Below are 25646 nucleotides of genomic sequence, written 5' to 3'. Positions count from 1 at the left end.
AACAAATATTTTTAAGTCTTCATTACCTAGTATGAAAGAGAAAATATTACTAAAATATGTTCCTCATTTTGAATTGGAGGGGCATTTGTTCCTCTAATGGCTTCAGAATGTACTTATTTGATATTCTTACATGGGAAGTGTATGAATACCAGTAATGTGATTATCAAGCTGCATTTGCTAAAATATTGGAGACAAGTAGATGGTATGATAATATTATTCAGCCAATAAAATAGTGAGATTCTTTCCACTTTATAATGTCTTAACAAATCATTCTGTGTGGAATGCTCCATGGGTGTGATCAGGTCATTGTGCTTTATTTTGGTTGAGAGCACAAACACCTGGCATAAATATGTAAGGACTAGAACAGATAGTGCTGAGGTGTGTGTGAAATAAGACAACTTTATATTGAGAAGTTAGAAATGGAACTACTGGAGAGGGGCCAGCAGAGGGCTTAGAAGACGGTTAAGGGACTGAAGTGTCTGTCCTGTGATGAAAGGTTGGGTGAGCTGGGCCTGTTCAGCCTCAAGAAGACATGACTGAGAGAAGGTCTCACCAATGCATTCAAGTATGTTAAAGGGTAAGTAGTGAGAGGATAGGGCCAGACTCTTTTAAGTGGTCCCTGCGGCAGGGCAAAGGGCAGCAGAGAGAAAAACATGAAGGTCCATCTCTATGAGAAAAAACTTTTTCACACTGGGCTGATCACTGAAACAGACTGCCCAGAAATATTGTGGAGTTTTCTTGCCTGGAGGTATTCAAAATCTGCCTGGACACAATCCTGTAGAAACTGCTCTGGGTAAACTTGTATTAGGAGAAGAGGGTTGTATGAGATGATTTCCAGAGGTTCTTTCCAACCCTGGCTATTCTGTAATTTTGTGAAATTTTGATTGCAGAGCTGTAGGTCATTTGTTCATTAAAAATTAGCTGATGTTTCAGTCTGCTTTCTCATTTATTTTAGGACAGCAAGGGGAAGTCTAGGCATCCTGTGCCTAACTGTGTATAGGCCATAAAATGACTACAGCATGCAGATGTACTAGAGCGATAACACAAATAGCTAACCTTAACCCCACTGACATTTGAAAAGAGCTAAAGAAATGGGATGTCTTCAGCCTAGAGAAGGAGGGATCTAATCACAGTCTTCCATGGGTAGGAAACTGCTTAGAAAGAAAGGTGGAGGTGTCCTGTTTGCAAGGGATCATGGTGCCGAGGCAGCAAGCTGTGACAATGAGGTATTTACAGGAGAATTGTGTGGCTGTAGGAAAGATCTTTGCTATTAGAAGAGTTAACCATAAAAAGCTTGCCCGCTGAAGTGATTGAGTCACTTTTGAGGATGTGGCTTCTCAGGGTCTTGGGTCATCTCCTCTGAGGCCCTGTGTTCTTCAAAACACTGGTGGGACCAGTGATCTCCAGAGGCCCTTGACAAGGTAGACATGTTCTGCAGGGGTGCACACCTGTCTGTTGACTAATTCTGAGTGGGAGATTGAACCATAAATGCATAATCTCCAGTTTGATTTCAAGGATATTAAGTTTCCCTTTTTGCCAAGTTTAAGGTCACTGAGTTCAGCAAACCTTCAGCAAACCTCTGAAGCTGATTCAACTGGAGAAAGAAATGCTGTTACCATTTTATTCATGTTTCCCCTGTTCCTGAATTGGAATGGTTCTATTTTGAGTTAGATGGGGAAACTCAACTAAATTAAAGAGAGATTTGGTAAATAAATAACTAAATAAATAAAGTAATTTGTCATACTTTTTTCACTGCACTGCAGTGGAAAATGGTAGAGAAATTTTCCTCGCTGTGATGGTGCATTCCAACTTAAACTGTAGATTGTCAAACAATAATGGAGAATAAAGAAAATTAATTTCATGTTCTCTACTTTCTCAACTTTTTGTCTCAAAGCCTTTGTAATTATTTTTATCTGTAGTTATTTTCATGCAACAGTAGTTGCAACAAGAGTAGTTTTTAAGTATTCTGATTGATAGTGTTTCATACACACTGATTGTCAGTGAAGTTTTGCAGGAGAATGCAACTTTCTGGTGTCTGAAGTCTTTTAAGATTCTGGTACTTCATGGTGCTCTTTGTAGCACACTTAATCAATTTCTCAAATTTGTCAGTTCCAATGCTTTGTGAATTCTTCAGTAAAACTCGCTTTGTCCTCGCTTGAAGACAAAGAGGTCTGAATCTGCCATCCAAAGTGTCCTGGTGACCGTCCTCTGTGGAAATGGCAGTAGATAAAGTTTTTACACTTCTAGGCGTGTGTCTGTCACCTGAAGTGCTGCTAAGAGTTGCTTGTGCTAGGACATATGTCTGTTAATTTTCTGTGAGGGAGGATAGCATATTGAGTAAAGATGGAGTACCTAAATAGCTGTATTGCAACCTGTGTATGACTAGTGGTGCCAGACACTCTTGCCCATCGTAAATAAATTCCATCACACTACAGGCTGTTCTGTAGTAATGCTGGAGACAGACAGTCAGCTCTAAGTAAGTGAACTGAACCCTAACTATATGTAAAACCACTTTTTAAGTTCATATATCTGACATATGCATTTTTAACTGTAGATGAGATTTGCTGTCTCTGTTGTATATATAGCCTTGTGGTTTTGGGCCTCCTTTGCAGCAGTTTCTAGTGCTGATATTGGCATGTTGTTTGTGCCTCTTTGGAAGTAACTTAGCTGGGTAAAATAGAGTGAAAAAATCTTTTTAATAGTTCTAGTAAAAGATTGTCAGTGTTCGTGAAAATCAGAACATACAGGCAGTGTTTCAAAGAAATAGTTTATTGTAGCTGAACAGTAAATTCTTTGGTTTTTTAAATAAAAGTAGTGATTTTTTAAATTAGTTATTTAAAAAATAACTAATTATTATAACTAATTAAATAATTATAACTAATAAAATATCCAGGGTCAAATTCTGGGTTAAACAGAGATCTGATCAATGGTAAAAGTTGATATAAGCCTTGAAGTGTTAAATTTGCACTTCGAAAGGCAATTTCTTAATCCTCAGAAGGGTTAAAATATACTCTTGTTCTACATAGAAACACGTCTGTGTGCAGCATACTTCTTTTGGCTTCTCTACTCAAAAAAATTATTTGAAATAATGACAGTAAATATACATGTTTTACCAGCTTGCTAGGAGGTTGTGCCACTGTATTGAGATTAGCATTTGCTGTGTTGTCATTTGGCTGCTGTGTTTTAATTAGTATGATTCTTTTGGATGTGTGCTTTGAGCTGACTCACATCACCATTTTTTCCATGGTCTTACTGTTTGTGGTTCTGATGCAGAACCTCATGCAGAAATTAAGTGGGTGTGGATGCTCCTGTCTGTCTCTTCAGAGATACCAACCTCTGGCCAAGGTGGCTCACCAGTTTGTGATTACTTATAACTTAATCTTATAAGGAAAGTTGGTATTAACTGTCAGCTTTCCTTGGCATACTGAATTTTCATTTCTGCCTGTGTAACAGTTGTTTCACAATCCTTCATTTTATCTGGTGTATGGAGAGCAAGAATTTCTAGAAGGATCAGCAGACAAGTGTGAGTGGCAAAATAAACATCCAGCTAATTTTAGTCTGAGTCAGAACATCCAAGGTACCATTACATGAGCATTTTCTCTCATAATAAGTTCTCCAAAGTCCTAACCCAGTGCTGTTGCTTTGGTGCTCTGTCAGAGTGAGTAATGCACTGTTGGAGGGCTATGCCGTGAGTGGCTACAGTGGTTTGAAACAAACCCAGTAAAGGAGTTGTTAGTTAGCAGGTATGATAGCACACATTCATGGAAGGAAGCAAGTTGTAGGAAAGAAGGACATTCAGCGTGCTAGGTACTCCGCTGCTCTGTTGGCTACTTGAATGTGACATGCTTAATTTTAGATGTTTAAGTAAGGTGGTCATCGAGGCTGCTTTACACCCAAGGACCAGAAATAATTACCTCTAAATTCATCCTATATGCTTATTTAGGCATTGTTTGCTTACAAAGTAGGCTTTGCTGTTTGACATTGACATGTACGCATCTGAAATTGGGTTTGGGACTCAGAGGCAGCTTACTATAGTTAAGGGTTACCTTGCATATGCACCTAATGCATATTTAGGGGGTTGTTCTTGTAAGAATTCTTCACTGACAAGTAGTGCTCCATTTGTTAATATCGTAACCTAGTTTACTTCGTAGTGTGTTGTTCTGTTGGGTTTTTCTTTCAGGTAAACAGGCCCTTAGGTAAATTTTTAATTGACATATCATTATTATATAAAAGGAGGGGCAGCTTATATGAAAAACCTTGATGAGGCAGAGAAGTGTTTTCAGTACAAAGAACATTGTTTTGTCCAGTAGATTGCTTTCACATATTCTAAGCTAGGCTCTGTGTTGCACCACTGTCAAAGGCTGAGAATTCATAGATGTGTCTATTGCTGCAACCATTTGTTAATTTCCCCATGATATTTATGGTGGGAAGTGTAAGTCTTATCTTTTTCTTTTAGGTTGACAATTGCATTTTTCGCACTCTCTGGTCTGGATATGTTGGATTCCTTAGATGTGGTGAACAAAGATGATATAATAGAATGGATTTATTCCCTGCAGGTCCTTCCCACAGAAGACAGTGAGTGAGTTTTTAGTTTTTTTGATTGATATTAACATTTTTACTTTTGCTTTTTACTTGGGGAATAGTGGATGTCTCTTGTTTTTATAAAATACAAGGTTGACCTTCCTGAAGTACAGTCCCAATAATTTCAGGTAGTCATGTTGAGCAGATCTTGGATATCAATCCTCACAAGTAATAAAGCTAGAAAAAGCAAAAAATAATTTTCTATATAAAATAGTATAATAAAGTATATTTTATTATGTTAATATATAAAATAGTATAAAATAATATAAAATAGTATGATGAAGTTGTACCTTTAGGCATTTCAGAGGAATATTTCACCTGCTTCTAAAATAAATGCATATGTTGTAAAACTGTTACAAGTCTAATAGTGATTATATTGACTTCCACTCCACTGCCAGGAGCTGTGATCGCAGGTGTGGTTTTTTACAACAGCTTTTGGAGGTTTGGAGGTTTGCTTTTTTTGTAAGGAGAAAGGATAAACACGGTCCCTGCTTGATGTTCCTTAGATCTGTGAAGATTGAAGTTACCCAAGGTTTTGAGAAGGAATAACACTGCTGCTGAATCCCAGCTGTCCTCAGATTGGAATGTGCATAGCAAGGGTACTTGCAGGAAATGTCCCTTTCCTGGTTGGTTTGACAGAAGTTAAGGAGGTGCTGTTCCTGTGGGCTAGTTGGTGTTGGCAGTTTTTTCTGTCGCAGCCCAGGTGAATGGCTGGTAGCACTAGAAGGGGTGGGAAGGAGGGAGGGAGATGTGGGTGAGGCACTGCTGCTCTATGACAGAAGGTGCTGGCATGTTAAATGCTGGTGTGGGCATAGCTCCAGGCTGGTGGTCTCTAGAGAAAAGGCAATTCCAGTTGCCTGTCTAAACTCATGAATACATCCATCCATGTGCTTTGGATGGACGGAGGCAGAAAATTGTGTGTTTCTGTCTATTATTTATTTTAATTATATACAACAAATAGGGTGTCTAAATACAACAAATTAGGTCTCTGAAATCAGTTTAATGAAATAAGCATATGGAAGTCAGGACTGCTGATGCTTTATTTTTAGTAATAAAAAAATCCTTTTTCTTACTCTGGAGATTTAGAAACCATCAGATCCACCACAGGAACTAGTTCTGATAGATTTCTTTTTTCTTGTGTTGCATTCCAGGATTCATTCTTGAAAAACAGGAGTTTGGATTACACAAATATTCCTACAAAGTTTTTTAACTATTAGAAGATTCCTTTGCCTTATTGTTAAGAAATCCTTCCACAGTGTACATGCTTTGTTTCTAGGAGTTGCTCACTTTGTGACTTTTATCCCAGTCTTCAGGACTTAATTCCAAAAGAATAGGGAAGTTTCCAAGAAGAGAGATTAGAACAGGCATTTCTGTTTGTTTGTTTGTCTTTGATAGTATGCAGTAATTCTCTGGGGATTCTACCTGGTCAGTTTTTAGAATATTGCCATTGTCTAGAGCCTCCTAGGGAGGGCAGTAAAAATACCAGCATGCAGATGTGGAGGCTGACAGTTCAGCAGAGATGTGCTCCTTTTTCTAGCAATCATCCCCTCATAAAACTGAGAGGAGTTTTGGTGAGGGCACTTTTGGCAGTGCACTCTGTGCTTTCCAAGTAAAAAATCTGGTTTTCACTAGAAGAACAAGCTGCCCTTCAGTCCTGTATTTTTGTATCATACTGTAATAACTCTTCTTCTTCCTATGCTTTTGGTAATAACACTGCTCTTATCTGCTAAAACTAAAACACTGCTAAAACTTCAGTGTCATTTTGTATTTTATTTTTGCTTTTTCTGTTGGACAATAGAAAGTGCAAAAATGTAAATTATGCTGATAGCAGCAGGTTGGATACTGAATGACTAAATGTGAACAAGGAAACGCCTATACTCTGGTAATGCCTACTTCCAGTAGAATGTATTGGCTCTCTGTTTTCTAATCCTGAGTGGGTGCAATGCTTGTTAATTGGCAGCCTCTCAGCAGCAGAGCTCCTACTCCCTCTTTCGGCCTCTTTGAAGAAGTGACTAAACTGTGGTAGGCTACAGCACTGAAGTTTTTGGTTTCAAAGTGCTTGTATATCTCCAGTTAAAGAGGAGATTGCTAGCTTGTTGGTTTGGAATCTGTCTAGATTAAAAAAAAAACCAAACCAAAAAAATAAAGCACAACATTTTACTTTTAAAGAAACATGCTATTGCAGCATTTTTTCATGCATTCTGATAAATGTCTCTTTCCATTGAATATTGGTTTACAAAAATTTAAATTAAAATACTCTTTAATAATGATGAATTCCACCAATCTAAAGTAACTGCATTGTATTCAATGAAAATCTTCACTAAGTTTGGCTCTGGGACTGAAACCAATTTAAAAGCTACATTTTAAATGATGATATGTTTTTACAGATTCTTGGGGTTTGTTCTTGATTGCATCAATGGTTGAATTCTAAAAATTTGGTATCAGTCAAAAAGAGAATTCCTGTAATTCTTATTAGAAAAATAAATTTCTTTGCTTTTCATGTTTATCCCTCCAAAGGTTCCTTTATGCACAGCACTTAACTTGATTTTTATTTAAAGCATTTTTTTAAGATGGTGAATTCATATTGTTCTGAGAACTACTGCTACCTCAGAGTCTTTTTTCTAGTGGATGGGAGACAGAGTAGTTGGTGTTCCGCAAACTTAGTATCTGCTTGTTCTTATCAATAACTGCTATAGTAGGTGTACTGGCTGGGCTGGAATTTTTTTTTTTTTTTTTCATAGTAGCCTCTAATCTGATGTGTTTTGAGCCTGGTACTAAAAGAATGTTTTAGTCTTTCAGCTATTGCTGAGCAGTGCCAGTCAAGGCTGGCTCTGTTTGCCTCCTCTGCACTTCTTTTCCCAGGAGTAAGTAAGTAAGTAAGTAAGATTATATATATATCTTATATATATATAAGATATAGCAGGAAACACAGCCAGGACAGCTGACCCATGCTGACCTCAGGACTGTCCAGAGGGACACTCCACACCATCTAACATCATTTTCAGCAGTAAAAACTTGGGAAGAGAAGGAGAAAGGTGGCAGTATTCGTGGTTCTGGCATCTGCCTTCCTGAGTAACCCTTAACACTTGCCAAGGCCCTGCTTTCTGAAAAGTGACTATGCACCTGCCCAGCTGATGGGAAGTAGTAAATTAATTTCTATTTTGCTTTGCTGTGTGCCCACAACTTCTGCTTTACCTATCAAACTGTGTCTGTCTCACTCTGAGTCTTCTCTTCATCTCTGTTTTCTTGCCTTAGATGCTGGTTGGAGTCAACCCACTACAGTAGAATGTTACAGAACCTGCTAGAAAATTCAAAATTTGATGGTTTAGAGCACTTCTTAGATAAAGTCTCCCTGTGATAGTCTTAAGTGACATATTTGTATTTTACTGATATATAATATGTCTGTCTGATGGCTGATGATCACTTCAGAGGTTTGTAGCCTTTGAAATTTTATGTGAAATTAAAACTCACTAATGGTGAGATCTTGATCTACTGAGTAAGAATGCAAACATACGCTCTGTCGGCCTAATCAAAACACACTTAAGGAATCTGGAGATTAAGGTCTGTCAGGATAGACTGTATTCTTCTGTGGGTTTATTGTAGCTGTGATTCAAACAAAAAGTGTCCTTTTGGTACCATAATTTTAGCTCAAGTCTTCCAGAGACTGGCTCAATACCAGTTCTAATTCAGATGGAATGACATGTCACATGTGCAAACTGAGCCTCACACAGAAGCACATTCTTAACTGAATGCTTCCACTTACTGCTGCCTTCTGCTTGTTTGAAGGGCCCCTGTCTTCTATAACTCATGCTAAATAGTTTGGCTAAATCTTGCACAGATTTTGGCTATTGTTACCTTTCCTTCCCTTTTTAGTGAATGCTTTGCTTAGGTGCAGAACTACTATGTGTTTTTGTTTTCTTTGTGCTCATTGCAGGAAGACCTAAGTATGTTTCCTCTTAGAAAGAAGTTGAAATCTTAAATAGTGCTTTTTTCTTTTTTCATTTTGAGGATGGTAATGTTCTTTTACAAGGGTCACAGAAATTATATGTTTTTAGATTAAAACATTATTTTTTGAAGTGTTAGTGGAATTGGGAAAGGGTTGACAAAACACCTTCTTTTAACTAGTTGCTTGTTCTTAAGATCATTGTCATGTCAGTGTTTTACTGTTTTTCCTCTCATAGCGCAGCTCCTTCACAGAATTTAAAATTTATTTTAACTACCTGAAGTGCAGCTCATAGCAATTTAAGAAAGATGTATTCCAGTTTTTGCAAGTCACATTCAGGCCAGTTCAGCACTTTTAAAAGAGAGTGAATCCAGAGCTTTGTACTCAAGTAATCTAATTACACAGTGGAAGCACACTGCTTGGCCAGGTTCATCCGCCATCCTCCCCCATAGGAACAGTGGCATTTGTTTGACCCTGCTTGTGAGCTTGCTGCAGTGGCAGAAAAACACACATTTATTTATCTAACAGAAGGTTAGCTTTGTGTTGCATTGGTGAACTGAGTTGATTGGAAGTGTCTGTGCCAGCCCACTACGGGAGAAGGAAGAAAATTGTACTTTTTGACAGCTGGATGCTTCACTAGCTTTGCTGTACTAAGAAATGGAACCAAAAGGAATACCAAAACATATTTTATTTGTTGGTCTGAATCCCCAGGACCCATGGATACAGGACTGAAAACCAGTATGCTACATGACAGACCTAAAATTTACTTCTGTCAGAGTCTAAATTTAGATTTGTATTAATTACTCTTTCTTATGTGGCAGTACTGAAAAAAATGTATAAAATGACACTGACTTTTTAAAAATCATTGATGCATGTGAGCTTTCTGATCATGAGTTTCTTGAGCAAAAATACAAATTTTTCTCCAGCATAACTTTCTTTTATGCTACATTTAAAGTATTTTTCTGGATGTATAATGGACTTCCATTTTAGAGAATGCAACTTTGCATTTAGTGACATCCTCTAGTGCTGTGATTTACAGGTACAATTATAAGCTATAGTTCAGTGAGAAGAGCTCATGTTTACTTTTATCTGGATATACTGACTGAATCAGCCTATGTTAAAGCTGTGATTTTTTTAATATAAGATTTTAGTTATGTATGTAAACTCTTGTACTTAGCAGAAGGAGACAAGCCTTGCAGCCAGAGGAATGCATGGATAATCTGAATGTGAAAAATTAGTGGTAAAAGTTTATCAGTCCTTCTATGTAGGAGAAATCATAAAATATAAATAACAGAAATGCTCTGTCTGTAAAAAAAAAAAAAAGCTCTTAGGATAAGTTTTCTGTGGTCATCGCTTGAAACTCTTTTACATATCCTAAAGACTTTACATAGCTTAAGGACAAATAAGTAACAGCTTTTTCTTCCCAGGAAAGTTTCAGCTCTTGATTTAAGCATGAAGTCTTTTGGTTTTGGAAAAGGGTCAGTTTTCTTCAGTTGTCAAATGTGAAAGGTTTTTCCAGGTATGTTTTTTCAGCTTTCAAACCACCACAGCAGTTTATGAAATATTTGTTACTTTTTGCTCTGTCTTAAGCTCCTGCAGAAAGTGGCTAAGTAAGGTTGATGGTGGAAGTGAACACCAGGTGGTACCATTTCACAGCTGCAGTTGAGCTGATGCAAACTCTGCTGGAGCTGAACTGGCCACTCCAGCAGTTTTTCCACAAGGGACATAGGCTGCGATCACATCCTTTTAATTTGGGTCTATTTCGTTTTTAATTCTGTTTCTGATTCTGACAGCCCATTTTTGGTTCAGGAAAGTGAAGAGTTTGATTAGAAGTACTAAGCTATTACGTAAAACAAGAAATACAAGTAAATTGCAATAAAATAGTAAAGCCAATTTTACAGAAGATGAAATTTCACATTGTAAAGTTTTTTTTCATTAACTGAAAGACAGTCATTTCCTGTAACTCACCTTTTGTTCTCATTTGATTTCCAACTTGCATGCTCACAGGATGCTAAAAAAACATTTTGAGACAGTACATCAGTGTACCAGAGTCACGTGGTTAAAAGCAAGCTGTTTTCACTTCCTGTTCTAATGCTTCCTTTATCAACTCAGAATTCTATTTTTTACTTCATGTATTGTTGTGGCGAGCGCTGGTCCAGGATGGTCATGACAGACGGAGACAGGAGATCTCTAGAGCCCGGTCTTAGGATATACGGTTTATTGTGGGGGCCCTGCTCGGAGCTGCCAGGCACAGCCCGAAGCAGGCCCTAAGGAGTGGGGGCTGAGCGAGATAGCGAGAGGGTCCAAGAGGGAGGCAAAAGAGCAAGAAGAAGAAAAAGAAGATGGCCCCGGCTTCTCAGGTACACCTTATTAAGGGGGCTTGAAGGTGGGTGCAGAAAAGGACTTTGGACCAATGGGATTACAAATGCATCATACTTCAGGGGAGGGTTACAGGTGCGAGAAAAACTCTACATTTTTGAGGAATGAGAATACTTTATCTGACCCTTTGCTTTGTCTGTGGGTCAAAAAAGGGAGTTATCTTCCACCAGCTACACCACTGCCCACTAGCTACTTAGCAGCCATGGTCTGTCATCTCAAAGCTCGTTTCATCTCAATCTGGCTCGCATTCTCTGCACTTTCCCAATCCCCCGCTAGGCAATCGTAACTATAAGGCCTTCTTGTTTCATCTTCCCCAACATATTGTGACTAGAGATTTAGCAACTCACGTGTAATAGTCTAGGAAGCATCTATTCGAAGCACATTAATGTATTTGAGGACAGGATAAAATTCCCTGCAAAGTTTGCCCTAAAGTTTTCCCTAAAGGGCATGCTGGTCTTCTGTTTTTCCTAGGAGCCAGTGCGTCAAGTTTGGAGTGGGAGATGAGAAGTATTGACAAAAAGTGTCAAAATAGATTTTAAATTCATAGCAATACAGTTAAAAATCTAAATCCAATTTTAAAGTTGCAAATGTTTTTTTCTAGTTGATAGATGTTTAGTAGTACAAGAAAGGTTTTAAAATACTACATGAAAATTGAACATCTAAAGCGAGTAACAGATCATGTTTACATTAATGTACTTTATTTTTAAATCTATCTGTATAACATCTATGATTTGGCAATCAGAGTGACCCACTAACAGCACAGAAACTTGGGTTTCGTGCTGCCATTTCTACCTTGATAATGAATTATAAGCTACACTCCAAATGGCCAGTGATGGGGATCAGTATTTCTGGGATGAATCCTTCCATCTAGCCAACTGTCAGCAGAGTTCTGTTCAGCTGCAGAGCTGTCTTAATTGTAACATGTATCCTTTGCAGCAGGCCAGAATAGCTCTGTTAGTAGCACAATAAGTCTTTCCTGGATAAAGGATTTCCACACCAGTATCATGTTAAAGTGAGTGTTCTAGTCTGCTTAAGCACTTAAGACACAGGTTCATTTTTACTGAAAATGAATGTGAATGGTGATTTTTTTTTTTTTTTCCACTATGTTGTCTAGGAAATCTGGGACTTAGTGGGCAGAAATTCTAGGTCTTCTCTCACTGATTTTTTCACATTGTGTCATTTTTGAAATTGTGATGCTTTTTTGGGCAGTGTCCTTTGAGACTTTAGGTTAGTCTTTAAGACTCATTTAATTTTTCGTGCTTTCTAGAGGCTGAGGCAACATGAAATGCAAGTTTTTGACTCTGCAAGTGAACAGACAAATGTTCTCTGCTGAGAATGTTTATATTATAATAAAACAGTTAGTAATTTTTCTCTTTCTGTTTCCTCTCTGTAGATCAGACTATGGCACACCAGCTTTTAAGCAGGCTGAAGTTGCTTTTGTTACATGTGTAGAATCTTTGAAAAGGACTTCTGACTGAACTGTGGAAGAGGTGGAGAATTGCAGGTGTTTCACTCCATGTCAGTTAGCTCCAAAGACTTGTCTTGCAGAGAAACTTGCATACTTCAGGCCAAGTTGAAATTCTTAAGCTAATAAAACATTTCTAGTTTAAATTTTTCATATATACAGAGTATATTTAGAATTAGAAGGTAATATGCTGCTAAATTACACCAGAGCTTATAGGTCACATTGCATATGATGTTAGTTAGAGCTTTCAGCTTTATAACTATTCATTCTTATTTATTCTGGTGCAAATTTCTCTAATATCCATGAGGATTTTTAACTTAAAGGCTGAATAACTTAAAAGAGGTGGATTGTATTTAAGAACACCCAGCTGCTGTTTGACTATGGCATTCATTAGGTTTTTAGTTTCAGACACTGAGCAATAAACAACTGAGGTTTTGCCATGCAAAAGCAAGTTTGAGTCCTGCAAAGCTGTACTTAACTCTTGACAGTGTTTGGTTCATGTGCTACATGATCAGGTATTGTGATGCGTTTGAAACAAATTACACTGTATCACTGACAGAAATGTTTGATAGCTACAATGTGCTTAAAACTGCGAATTGTTTATCTTTGAACATGTTGCGAAGTATCTTGAAACAGTTCTGCTTGGGAACAGATGGTATTACCAGGCAAGAATCCAGAGAGGAATAAAAAAAATATGTTAACTCTGGCCATTTTCCCAGGGGAGCAGTCCTTTTCTCTTTTTTTCTTGTGAGCATGGAAGACAAGTCGGTGGTGCCACAAACTGTATTTCCACCAAAAAAAAAAAAAAAAAAAAAAAAAAAAAAAGAAACCAACAAAAACTGATGCTTTGTGTTTTGTCACTACAGCAGTAAGTAAGTTAAGTTTGCTTGTGGTTTTTTTTTTTGAACTAGTGTGTCTTGATCTCATTAGAGAATTATGGTTTATAATAAATGTTTCAACAAAACAAGTTAGTTGAGTATTGTTTTAATCTTTTCCAGGATCAAATATGAATCGCTGTGGATTCAGAGGTTCTTCATATTTAGGGATGCCATTCAATCCTTCCAAGGTCAGTTAAGAATGTATAAGTTAAATGTTTTCAATTAGGCAATAAATGATCTTGTGTCTTTTTTATAATATTAACTGCATAATTACAGAATTTCTGAAAGGCAAGGAATTTTGTACTGTTAATACTGAAATGTTTGCAGAACTTTTAAGAAACATGCATAAGAAACATACTAAAATGATACCTAGAACTTAAATTCTCACAGCAGTGAAGAACCGACTCACAAATCGTGGCTTATCTCAGTGCAGTCTCCTCCTTCTCTGGTCATCTACTAACAAAGGAAAACTTCTCTAGCTGAAGAATTATCATGAGGTAGAGAGTCTGGGCAGAATAGCCCTAATTAAGTGATGCAGAACGTGCTCTTCTTTGGTATCATAGAAAGGTTCAGGCTGGAAAGTGCCCTTAAGATCATCTAGCTCCTGTCCCCTTGCTGCAGGCAGGGACACCTTCCACTAGACCAGATTGCTCAGAATCTCATTCAGCCTGGCCTTGGATGCTTCCAGGGATGGGGATTCCACAGCTCTGGACAATCTGTTCCAATGCCTCACCACCCTCAGAGTAAAGAATTTCTTCTTAATACATAATCTAAACCTGCTCTCTTTCAGTTTGAAGCCATTCCCCTTGTCCTGTCACTGCTTACTCTGGTAAAAAGTCTCACTCCATCTCTCTTGTAGGGTCCCTTCAGGAACTGTAAGGCCAAAATTAAGTCACCTCAAAGCCTTCTCTTTTGCAGGCTGACAAATCCCAACTCTCATAGCCTTTTCTTATAGGAGAGGTGCCCCAGCCCTCTAATGAACTTAGTGGCCTCCTCTGGATGTGTTCCAACACGTTCCCATCCTCCCTGTGCTGAAGACCCCAAGGCTGGACACAGCATTCCACATGGGGTCTCAGCAGAGCAGAGCAGAATCCCCTTCCTCCCCTGCTGCCCATGCTGCTTTGGATGCATCCCAGGACACGTTTGGCTTTCTGGGCTGTGAGTGCTCATGGCTGGGTCATATTCAGCCTCTCATCCACCAGGGCTCCCAGGCCCTTTGCTCTCGATGATTTCTCTTCTTCTCCCAGTCTGTTCCCTCCCAGTCTGGGATTGTCCTGACCTGGGTGTAGCACCTTGCACTTGGTCTTGTTAAATCCCATGAGGTTCTCATGACCCACTTCTGGAGCTTGTCCACTTTCCCTTTCAGAAAAGTGAATCCCATCTGATGCCAATGTGTTTGGTGCCATATAGGCCATTCCACTGTCAAAAAACCAACTAAAATCTTGGCAGTAACACCAGCCAGTGAGGCATGTATTAATAGACTGGGCCTGACTGTTTCTTCCAAAGTCAGTGTCTGCAACTGCAACTGGTATTCCAGTTCTGTGTTTTTCCTGTGTTGAATCGTGCATATTTGATTGCACCTGATACCCACCCAGACTTAGGCACATCTGTTTGTCCCTGTTTGTCATGACAATAAGAACAGATGCTTTGAAGCCCAATGAACTGAGGTTCAAGAGACTTAAACTTCCATATGAAAAGAAAATACCTTTAATAAAAGACAGAAATGAGGTTAGCAGAGGCTAGTTTACTGCTCTCACAGATTTTTCATCCACTTTTCAGTCCGATTTGATTCTTCACTCTCAAGCACAGGACAGAACTACTGCAGTACTGCAGTACTTTTGCAGTCCTTCCTGCATGCTAGCCTTTACTTTCCTTTTCCAGCTGTATCACACCTTTAGCAGCTCTACAGTGTCGCATTTTAAATCAGTGCATACTTTTGGAAACCTTTTTCAAATCCTCCCCAGTGTATGAAGCTTGAAGAGTTTATTCTGGATATAGTTCTGAGATCTTGCAAAGGACCATGAAGTCAAAAAGTCTGTAAGATTGGCAAAGCATTGTCTTCCCCTCCCAGCTCTTTCTGATGTTTTAATTCAATTCTCACCTTCCAATAGTAAATGCTTCATATTGAAATATTATCTTTACTGGAAATATGTTGCTGTCCATTGGTGTCTTAGAATGTGTTGACCAATATACATGTGAGATAAAGGGGTGGCATCAAGTTACCTGTAGAAATTAGCTACAAGGTCACTATCTCTAGAAAATTATTTGCACATGGATGTGGTTTTTATTCAAGCATTGCAGTATTTTCTTCATTGTAGCTGCATTTGAGGGATTGCATCTGTTTGATTTATTGTCAATGAAAGGTTTAAAGCATTTTCAGCACTGTTGCCTGAAGTGTTCTGAAATAACTCAGACAAAAAAGAGTTGGAAGTTCACAGCCATGACTCTAGGATGTGTTTACAGTCACATCATTTTTCTTTTTTCATTATTTAGAAGTATTCTATTAAATCTGCCATGAAAAATATTTTTTGAAAAAGCCTGTAAGCATTTTGGACTTGCATTGACATTTGCTATCTATTACATGCTGCTTCAGTGATTTCATTCTTGAACTCTAAGAAAGTGCCATACCAGAGACAGCCAAATCTATTCAGTCACTAGGGGCCCTTCAATATAATAGAAAAATGTCAGGGTTATGTTAGAATATCCAGCTTTAGTAAATCTCTCAAGAACAGGTCATTTGGGTTTGGTTTGGGAGTTGTGGTGTTTTAGCTGTTGCCTTTGAGGTGTTTGACAGTAGTGTCTTTGCAGCTTTTTGGGACAGAAGCAAAAGTGAAACAAAAGCATATCCACTTCACTAACTCACAACATAGCCCTCATGAGCTGTGACAGTCTTAACTGTGAATGAAGGCTAAGAATGACTTCTCTATTGTCACATTCAAAACATAATTACTTTTAGAATTAGAAAATAATTGTGTACTGAAATGGCTCCAGATTTTGAAGTCTCTCGGATTTGATGTTACTGAAGTTTAAACTAGCTTTTTAATTTAGGGGTGAGCAGTCCACTCAAAGTTTCAGATAGGCCTAGATCTTTTCAATATGCTGAAAGCATTGTGATTCAGTTTCAGTATGTTGAAAGTGTTGTGAATCAGAATTTAGTTTTCAATAGCTGCAACTTTTACGTAAGATTGTGGTAATTAACATATGCTTTCACTTGGGGTGAAAAAAGATGTCTTTTGTATTCCTGACACAACATTGTATTTTCTCAAGGCTGCAACACTGATACTGGTGAAAGATGAATAGTTCTAAATATTTTGCAGAGTGAATCACAAAAAAGATAACAATAAATAGAATATAAAAGTAAATGTAAGATAAAAATAAATACTATAATGACCTAGGTAAGCCTGGGCCAAAATATCTCTGTACTACATATACATTTTATTTTAAGCAAACATCTACTGAAAAGTGTCTCTGTCCATGGCAGGGAAGTTGCAACGAGATGACCTTAAGGTCCCTTCCAACCCAGGCCATTTTGTGGTTCCACAAAGTGAGAAATGTCAAGGTCTTGCAGAATAGTTTTGAAACAATTAAAGAGATACAGAAGCAGAGACACCTTGAATTAGTGGCTAGATACTGCATTTGGCAGTGTACTGTAAGTTTTACTCAAATTAGCTAAACTAGCTGAAATCATGTGAAATTAACTCATTATAATGTGAAAAACACACCTCTAAAGCTGAGGCTATCCTTGTTCAAGTGAAGACCCCTACCAACTGAACACCTGTAAAATGTGTTGTGAAATACATCAAAACACACAAAAGATAGATTGTCAAATAGCTATGAAGTAGGCATTTATTTAGAAATTATATAACTAAATACTTGTGTATTTTGAAAGTATAGTTTTGCCTCTTGGCTGTAACCAGGTGTGTTGACTTGGTGGACCTTGCAGCCAGCACACACCGCTGTGCAAACATCTCAAAACCACTTAGCTCCGTGTGTGGACTGGCACCTGTGTGAAGGAACCCTGTCTTGAAAGTGGGACTGCGCCAGCGCAAGTGCATATTTAGTATCATTCTTTATTAGTGTTTGAAGAGATCTTACCCATGCTTCTGCAGCAGAGAGAGTTTCTTGGCTCTGCAGTGGTCACTGGGAATTCTTGGTGGTCATGAGTTATGTTTTAATAGCTGTTCTAATTGATGTAGTAGGGAACACTGTCACATCACTGAGCCAAGTTTAAATGTTTGAAAGCTTACCCCCAACTTCTAAGTGTTAATTCTTTTAAAGAAGGCTGAGATTGTGGGAACAGAACAGAACTGTTTACTCCATCTCTGAGATCCAAGTAAATCTCTTTCCTGTGGGACCTACAGACTAATTCTTACAAAAGCCAAAGGGCATAGAGGCCCTGGCCACACCCCCTTTGTTGTCTTCTCAGAGTATGTCTGCACCAGTGCATTAGCTCAGGTCAGTAGAGACCACTTAAAAGCAATTTAATGTGCCCTAAATATCTATTTAATGTGCAGGGTAGGACACAGTGATGGGGGCACTGGCAGTAGAGGGATGGGAGTGGGAGCTGTTGAGATTTGTGATGCCACCTCAAGAGGCAGGGTCCAGGACTGGAAATAAGGGAGAGGAGGTGCAGCTCTCAGCACACACTCTTCTGTTCTCCTTCTCTGTTACATAGCTTTTTCAGTGCTGCTGAACCCATTTCACCCTGTTTTCTGCCTCCCTTTCCCAATTGTCTTTGATTCCCTTGTGTGAAAGCAGTCTTTTGCTGTCCAGTGGGTAATAACAATTTTTCTTCCAGTTTCTTACTAGAAGCAAAACCTTTTGGCTTTAGAAATAAGCATTACTTGCCTGAAAAATACCAATTACACATAACATAATATTAAATTTGGTTTTATGCTGTTTTTTCCTTGTGTTTTTAGGATGAATTGCAAAATAAGAATTGCAACTGATTAGGCAATAATGCTAGTAAAATATAATTTAAAAATCTATCTCTACTACTGAAAAAAGCTATTGAAATAGCTTTTATTGTGTTTAAAATAGTTATCTTCCAGTTGCTCCAAACTGAACCATCCCAAGTATCATCTTGTTACATGTGGTCTCTATTTCTGTGAAGTGGTACAGTCCAGGATGGGCCTATAAAATACAGCTGTATCAATCCCTTGCCCATTACTATGACTTGTATTGTGGGACTAATCAGCCTTTAACTATAATTTTTGCTTCTCAGTTGATATTCAATGATCCTTCTGAGTCCCTTCCAACTCAGGATATTCTATGTTTCAGTGATTACTTGGTATATAAATACTTTGTTTGAACTCTGATTATTATTTTAAAATAGATGTGAAAGTAGGTAAGTGGCTAATTTGGCATTGCTTCAATTGACGGAGAGATTACTAATAATCTCTCACTGCTTTTTACTTGTAGATCATTATGTTATAAAATCTCTGCTGAGGGGCCTCCAGAGTTTGGCTGTTTAAGAGTGCTTACCCAGCTGCCAGGAAGCTAATGCTCGGTGATGTGTCAGAACAAACTTGGGTACAGTTGAGTACATCCCATCTTTTTCCTTAACTTTCAAATGGAGCTGTTTCGCAAATGGAGCTCTTGACAAAGCTTTTTTCCAAAGCTTCCTCCTGACCAAGTGTTTACAAGAGCAGCAGAGTTATACAGTAGCTTAGTTTTATAAGGAAAGCTGAGCAGAGTTTGATTAGGAAAGCTGAGCAGGATACCTTCAGTTTAACCACAATGAGTGAAGGGAAAAGTAATTAGTTTACCTCTTACCTCAAAAAAAGAAAAAAAAAAAAAAAAGCTTTGCTGTAGTATAAGCTATTGTGATGTGTCAATACTTCTTTTTTTTTTCCTCTTTTTTTAGGGTCCAGGTATATCTCATCCCTATGATAGTGGGCACATAGCAATGACTTACACAGGACTATCATGTCTGGTTATTCTTGGAGATGATCTAAGTCGAGTAAATAAAGATGCCATACTGGCAGGACTGAGAGCTCTCCAGCTGGAGGATGGAAGGTAAAAGATATTTTATATGCTGCAACTACCACAGCCCACAGGTGGAATGAAACATAAGAAACATGTTTTTTGTAGAAGTAGCTATAATCTTGTTGTTCTATTAGAAGATAATTTGGTTGGTAGTCACATAAGTCATAGGACATATGCTGGCTTCTTGGAAGTAGTTAAGTCATCAGAGGATACTAACTAGCTCTTCGAACCAAATGGAGGCTTGCCAAGCAGCAAATCCTGGAAGAAACAATTAAAGGTTTATTTATTGTCACAGTTAATTCAACCATTTACCTATTTTTGTATATCGTAGAAGCATTTAGGTTGGAAAAGAACTTTGAGATCATGAAGTCCGACTCTTAATCCAGCACTGCCAAGCCCAGCACTAAACCATGTCCTTCAGTGCCACATCTACATGTCCTTTAAATACCTTCAGGGATGGTGACTCCACCATTTTCCTGGCCAGCCTGTTCCAGTGCTAGACAACCGTTCTGATGAAGAAATTTTTTCTAATACCTAATTTAAACCTTGTCTGGTGCAACTTGAAGCCACTTCCTCTGTCCCACTTGGGAGAGGAGACCAGCCCCCACCTTGCCACTTTTCAGGTAGTTGACTGATAAGGTGTCCTCTGGGTGTTCTTTTCTCCAGGCTAAACACTCCAAGCTCCCTCAGCTGCTCCTCCTCAGATTTGTGCTCCAAGCCCTTCCCAGCTCCGGTGCCCTTCCCTGGACATGCTTTAGCACCTCAGTGGTCTTCCTTGTCTTGAGGGGCCAAAAACGGAACACAAAGCTCGAGGTGTGGCCTCACCAGTGCCCAGTACAGGGGGTAGTTACTGCCCTAGTTCTGTTGGCCACTTTCTGATACAAACCATCCATCATCATCTTGGGAGGGCAACCATCATCATCTTGGGAGTCTCAGAGATTGTGCCAAAATAACCCAGATACAAAAAAATTTAAATGTTCATAGAGTTTGGTGAGATTGTAACAATAATTAATGAAAAACTGATTCACCATTTGTATTAGAAATGGTAATATTAACAACTACCTTTATACATACCTGGGAAACTGGTCCTCAATAGGAAAATATGCAGTAAGGAAAGAAAGCCTTGTGAGCAATTAGGATTCCTAGGAAGTCAAAGAATTCTGCCCAAAAAGGTAAAATGTTAAGTCATTTATCTGTATATACTGTAATAGGTGAAAGACTGTAAGCATAAACATCTTGGAATAAATAAACACCAGTGTCATTATGTTGCTGGAAATAGTTTCTCAGGCTCCTAAATGTTTAGAGTTCTATGCATTTTCCTTGGTTTAGAATCACTTCTTCTAAAAAGAAAATCTAGTGTAGCTTTGGGTTATATTTATGAGACTACTGTAAACTAATCTTTAAAGAAAACACTGTGCAATTCTTTGAACTGCATTTCATATTTTCTGGTGTAACAGGCAAAACAGTGTCTAAAGACAAAAATGTTTCTTTCAGTTTCTGTGCAGTGCTGGAAGGAAGTGAGAATGATATGAGGTTTGTGTACTGTGCTTCCTGTATCTGCTACATGCTCGATAACTGGTCAGGCATGGATATGAAGAAAGCAATAGACTACATTAGAAGAAGTATGGTGAGTGTTCACAAAATATCACTTCTTCCTATGCTTTAAGGATTTAAGCTTTTTTTTCTTAACTATAGCTAAAAAAATGTCTATCCAAACTGTATTATGGTTCTTTATTTTTCTTCCTGCTCTAGCGAGTTGAGAATTACAAAGTACATTGGTTTTTTTGCATTTGTATTTTCATTAAAATGTGTGTGCTAGCAAGATAATTTTATTTGGTGTGTTTGTTCACTGCTAATTGTGTTAAAATCATCTTTATTTAAAATAATTAAACAATTGAAAGCAAGTTTTTGAAAACTAAGGTATGATGTTTGTGTAACTTAGAAAAAGTGCATAAAGCACTTTTGAAAAGTGTACTAATAAAATCTTCATATTTCATTGAGCTGTAGTACTGCTTTTAAAAGATACACAGATTCAAATAAACTGATTGTTGACACCAGTTCATGCTTAAGTGTTTCCAGTAATGCACTTAATAATTTATTTATTAGATACTTGGAATGAAAAAATATACTCAAATATATACATACATTGTATATATACAATGTATGCATACATTGAGTATGTATGAGTACATACTCAAATTCATGAGTATGTACTCATTTTTTTTCTCTGTCTGTGCAAATTGTCTTCATATTGATTGGAGTAAAGGAGTTTTCAGGTTTTTTTCATGTTATTTCATTAGTTTAATTGAGTTATATTTTCAAAGATTGAAACACAACTTTTTAAGGAAGCTGAGCAATCTTGAAAATTGCAGTTCTCTGATTGTGAGTAAACACAGATTAAACTCTTGTGGTCCACAAAGAAGATCCAAATTTATGATGACACACAACTTCTGTTGTAAATAACTATTTTCAGTAGTTGCTGTCAGCAGCAAGATTGTAAAATTTATGTGAGAAACAAGTTCTAAAAAAGACTTCAAAATCTCCTGCTTCAGGCCAAATTGGTTTTTATTTGTTGTTTATTTTTAAAGGAGGTAGTTGGATGTCTTGGTATTTCTCACTGTACACCTCAAGAAGCTTTCTGGCACACTGCCATAGTCCTGGACAGACTGAGATGATCAAGGTCAGGGCTCAGTCATACAAGGATGTGGACCTGCAGTCTGTTCACATCCTAGTAGCACCTTTTATCCCACTTTCCCCTCCATTTCCCCATACTTGTTCTTCCCCAGTCTGCTTTGGTATTTCTGTTTCTTACCATTGGCTCTTTCCCTAGCCATGCCATAGTAAGTTATGCTCACCCCTGCATTCCCCAGAAAACAGTCCATGATAAGGGGGTTTCTATACAATCCTGGAATCTACTTCCCCTGCATTCCATAAGAGCCCTTCTCCCATAGCTGGTAGGTCACCTTAGTTAGCATGGGTTCTCAGCATAGTCCTGCTAAATCTGAGAGTGGGTTTTGCACAAGGACAATGATTTATCCATTCTCCTTTCACAGTCTGAGAGAGGAGCTTAGGCAGAGTACTTGCTCTTACTGATTAGGTTAGGAGCATTCTTCGTTCTCTGATTATTTCTGGACCTTAATGTTTACTGACATCAGTCAATAGTCAAATAGCTTAGCAGAGATAGGGAGTCAAATGTTACAAAATAATAGAAAACAAAACCCAAGAGCAAAATCCTCATTGTAGTTCATCACGTTGTCTGTTAGTTAACCTTATAAACATTTGAGTGCAGTTTTGATCCCAAAGGAAATGGTGGAACTAGGAAGGGGACAAAGAAAGTTGAGTTGAAGTGTGAAAGGTACAGATCAGCTTGTCTAAAATGAGTATTTAATATACTATGAATCTTTATTCTGGAAATGACACTGTTAACTGGAGTGTGACAGAGATATGTAATGTAAAAGGCTGCACTGAAAAAATAAAGAGAGGGAGAAGCAACTATTTCTTTCTAAGACAGAACAGACAGAGAGCATCAGATGAGGCCATTAACAGAGCAGACAAGTGGAGATTTTTTTAAAGTTTAGAGCTTTGAAGTGGTACTAGAGACTTACTGTGTAGTGTGATCTTGAACCAAATTTATACTTTGCTTCTAGAGCTTAGCATTAATTATTGCACCTGCAAATTCCAGTCATTATGTTGCTATTGGAAAAAATAGATACCATAAAAAAATAATTGAAGCCTTACCATGGCAAGACGTCTTGGAAGGCCTCCTACTAATACTTCAGTTCACCAGTAAAGTTGAACTGAGACTTGTGTGGTCAAAGTTCAGAAGACACTATGGCTTATCACAGAGGTTGTGTCTTTTCCTGGCTAGCTCAGAGAGTAACTTAAGAGAGATCCTATTAGCAGTGCTCTGTAGGGAGCAGTCATTCTAGCATGTAGAAATGTGCAGCAAGACATGCTGTATTTTTGTCCAGGTTTACTGTGAATTGGTAGGTTAATTCTACACTCTGTTCAGTAGGACTTCTTTAAACTACTGGTGTGCTGTGAGTTCACTGCAGGGTTGGTATGCACATGCACACTAGTTATGTCTGTGTTTTCTGGATTTGCACTCCTTGGCCCACCAGTATTTCTGTGAATTAATTCAGTTGCAAGGTGTCTGATGATTCTAGGAAAAGCCACAAAACATTTGCTTCCTCTTTGGTCACATTTGGAGCTGTGAATATGTCTGAAGAAGTCTCAGACATTCAGGGACTAGCCCATTGTGAAGATCATTTCACAGCAGTGCTTGTTCTTTCCTTTCATTCATTCATCTCTTTCCACCACTTTCCTTGAGCTGTATTTCAGTTTAATTACCTATTACAGGAGCCAAGTATTTCTTAAAGTGTATCTCATAAATAAACACAAGGGTGAAATGTGGCATCCAAGAATATTAGCTTGATTTCTCTCATTAAGATTTTGTAGATGGTGCTAAAACTAACCTATAAAATGGAACAATTTAAAGTAAATTCTGTTTGAGGTTATTTCATTTGTTACTCCTTGTGTGACTAACTATACAATTAATATAGCTATAGGTGTTGTTGTAAATGCTTATTCCTCTTTTGCTACAATGTCACCTCATTCTGTCATTTTCTTTAGTTATAGAAAAAAAGGGATTGCATTGCTCAGTACCAAACTGCTCTGACAGAAAGATGTAGTTTTGATTTACTGTTGTATGTCACTCATGTGCACCTAGATGAAGCATGTGACAGTTAACATAACTTCTTTCAGTTTTTCAAATTGCCATACATGTGAAGTACAACTGATCTGGGTTGAGAGTAATGTAACTGGTTAACCAGAGTACTCTTTGTAATAAGCTTGTGGGTTTTTTAGCTTATTCTTTGGAATTTGTTGCTTTGTTTGATGCAGTATAAGAATTGTGACATACAGTTCAATACAGCTGAATGAGGGAGTGCATTTGTTTAGTTAGGCATGTCAAGAACAGCAGGAGATTGGAACATAAACCATGTTTAAAATGTTAAAAACATTTAAAAAGAACATTTAAAAATAATTGAATCTTCATACAGAATAGATAGCCTTCTTGTTGTCATTCAACTAAAAAGTGCTTATGCAATGCTGATCACAAAAATAATTCTGGGCCAGTTTTATTGTCAGTAAAATAGTCAGATTTCAACACACAGTTTTTAGCAGTGTAGATTGACTCTTGTCTTTCACACTCAAAACTCAGATATAACACTAATCAATGATTGAATGATTTCCAGAGACTCAATAACACTGATCTTTGCAACAATGCTTTTTTTTTTTTTTTTTTTTAAGTAGAGATATTGCAAGAAGCTTTAAAAATATCATCTGCTTCTTCTAGTGTAGTCTTGTTCAAATGCACTTGTATTGGTCTGTTGAGATAGTTAAGCTGGTTGTAAAACTTGTAGACTTTGAAGATTTTACCCAACTGGATTTGCACGTTTCCTGAGAATAGTGTTTAATTATGCAGTTGTGATGTTGCAGTAATCAAGAGGTCCTTTTACATACAATTTCTGGAGTCTTTTCCCTAGCTCTTTAAGGTACACAAGTCCCCAGAGAGCAGCTGCTGTCTGTAAATAAATTGGTGTCAGTTAGCCAAGGGTCAGCTATTGTCTATTAGAGTCTAATTATTGTCTAAAGCTAATTGTACAGCCCAACATAGTAGTGTTTGGGATGCACACTTAACAGCTTTTCTCCAGAGCTAATTACTTTGTCATACATAAAGCAAGCCACTTCCTCTTAATATTGCTGTTTGTCGAGTTAATTAGCTTTGCCAGCATAGCTTTGCTAATCAGCTTGCCTTTTCTTAGCAATTAATACATCTGTGGAGTGTGGTAAGACATTTGTACTGCATTCTCAAAAGGCAGTGAAAAAGGAAGAGTTCACACTGTATGTTTTAACATTCACAAGTTCATAGAGATTACTAAAATTTACTGGTTAAATCCTGAGAAATCAAGTTGCAGCTTGAAGTGTATGTATCAGATATTAGTATTTTTTGTTGCTTCAGCTTGCAGCAACAACTCAAAACCAGGAATACAGTTTTAGTGTAGCTTCTATGTCTTCTTCTGTTTACTTTTTTCTTCTCAATGTCAGCTTTAAAAGCAGATGTACAAAATAATCCTTAGGTAATTTCTAAAGATACAATAGTCCTGTAGCCATTATTTGGTTAGGACTATGGGAGTCATTATTGGTTTGTCAAGGTGTCCTGTATCTACTAGCCACTGTTATAGAGAAAGCGTGAGAAATTCACAGTCAGCGCCTGGAGGATGTGGGGGAAAGATTTTTGCTGCTTTGTGTCTGATCAGATACTGATCCAATCATTAATTGAGCAGTTGATGTAGAATACATAGGGCCTGTGTAATTTAACTTCACGAATTACACCTCATTGTTCCTACTA

The 25646-nt window shown here is 37.8% G+C and overlaps 1 protein-coding gene across 1 annotated transcript in view; it reads left to right on the top strand.

Moving 5' to 3' along the window:
* The window catches only part of PGGT1B (protein geranylgeranyltransferase type I subunit beta), a 37098-nt gene that overhangs the window by 539 nt on the left and 10913 nt on the right, over positions 1-25646 (top strand). Inside the window, 4 exon segments of the mRNA XM_054003297.1 lie at positions 4457-4575; positions 13367-13434; positions 19113-19264; positions 20729-20861. Coding sequence (XP_053859272.1) covers positions 4457-4575; positions 13367-13434; positions 19113-19264; positions 20729-20861 — 472 coding nt within the window.

Source organism: Vidua macroura, chromosome Z (assembly GCF_024509145.1).
Source record: "Vidua macroura isolate BioBank_ID:100142 chromosome Z, ASM2450914v1, whole genome shotgun sequence".
Taxonomy (NCBI): domain Eukaryota; kingdom Metazoa; phylum Chordata; class Aves; order Passeriformes; family Viduidae; genus Vidua; species Vidua macroura.
Note: the sequence above shows the minus strand (reverse complement) of the source record. Positions and strands in the feature narration are given on the sequence as shown.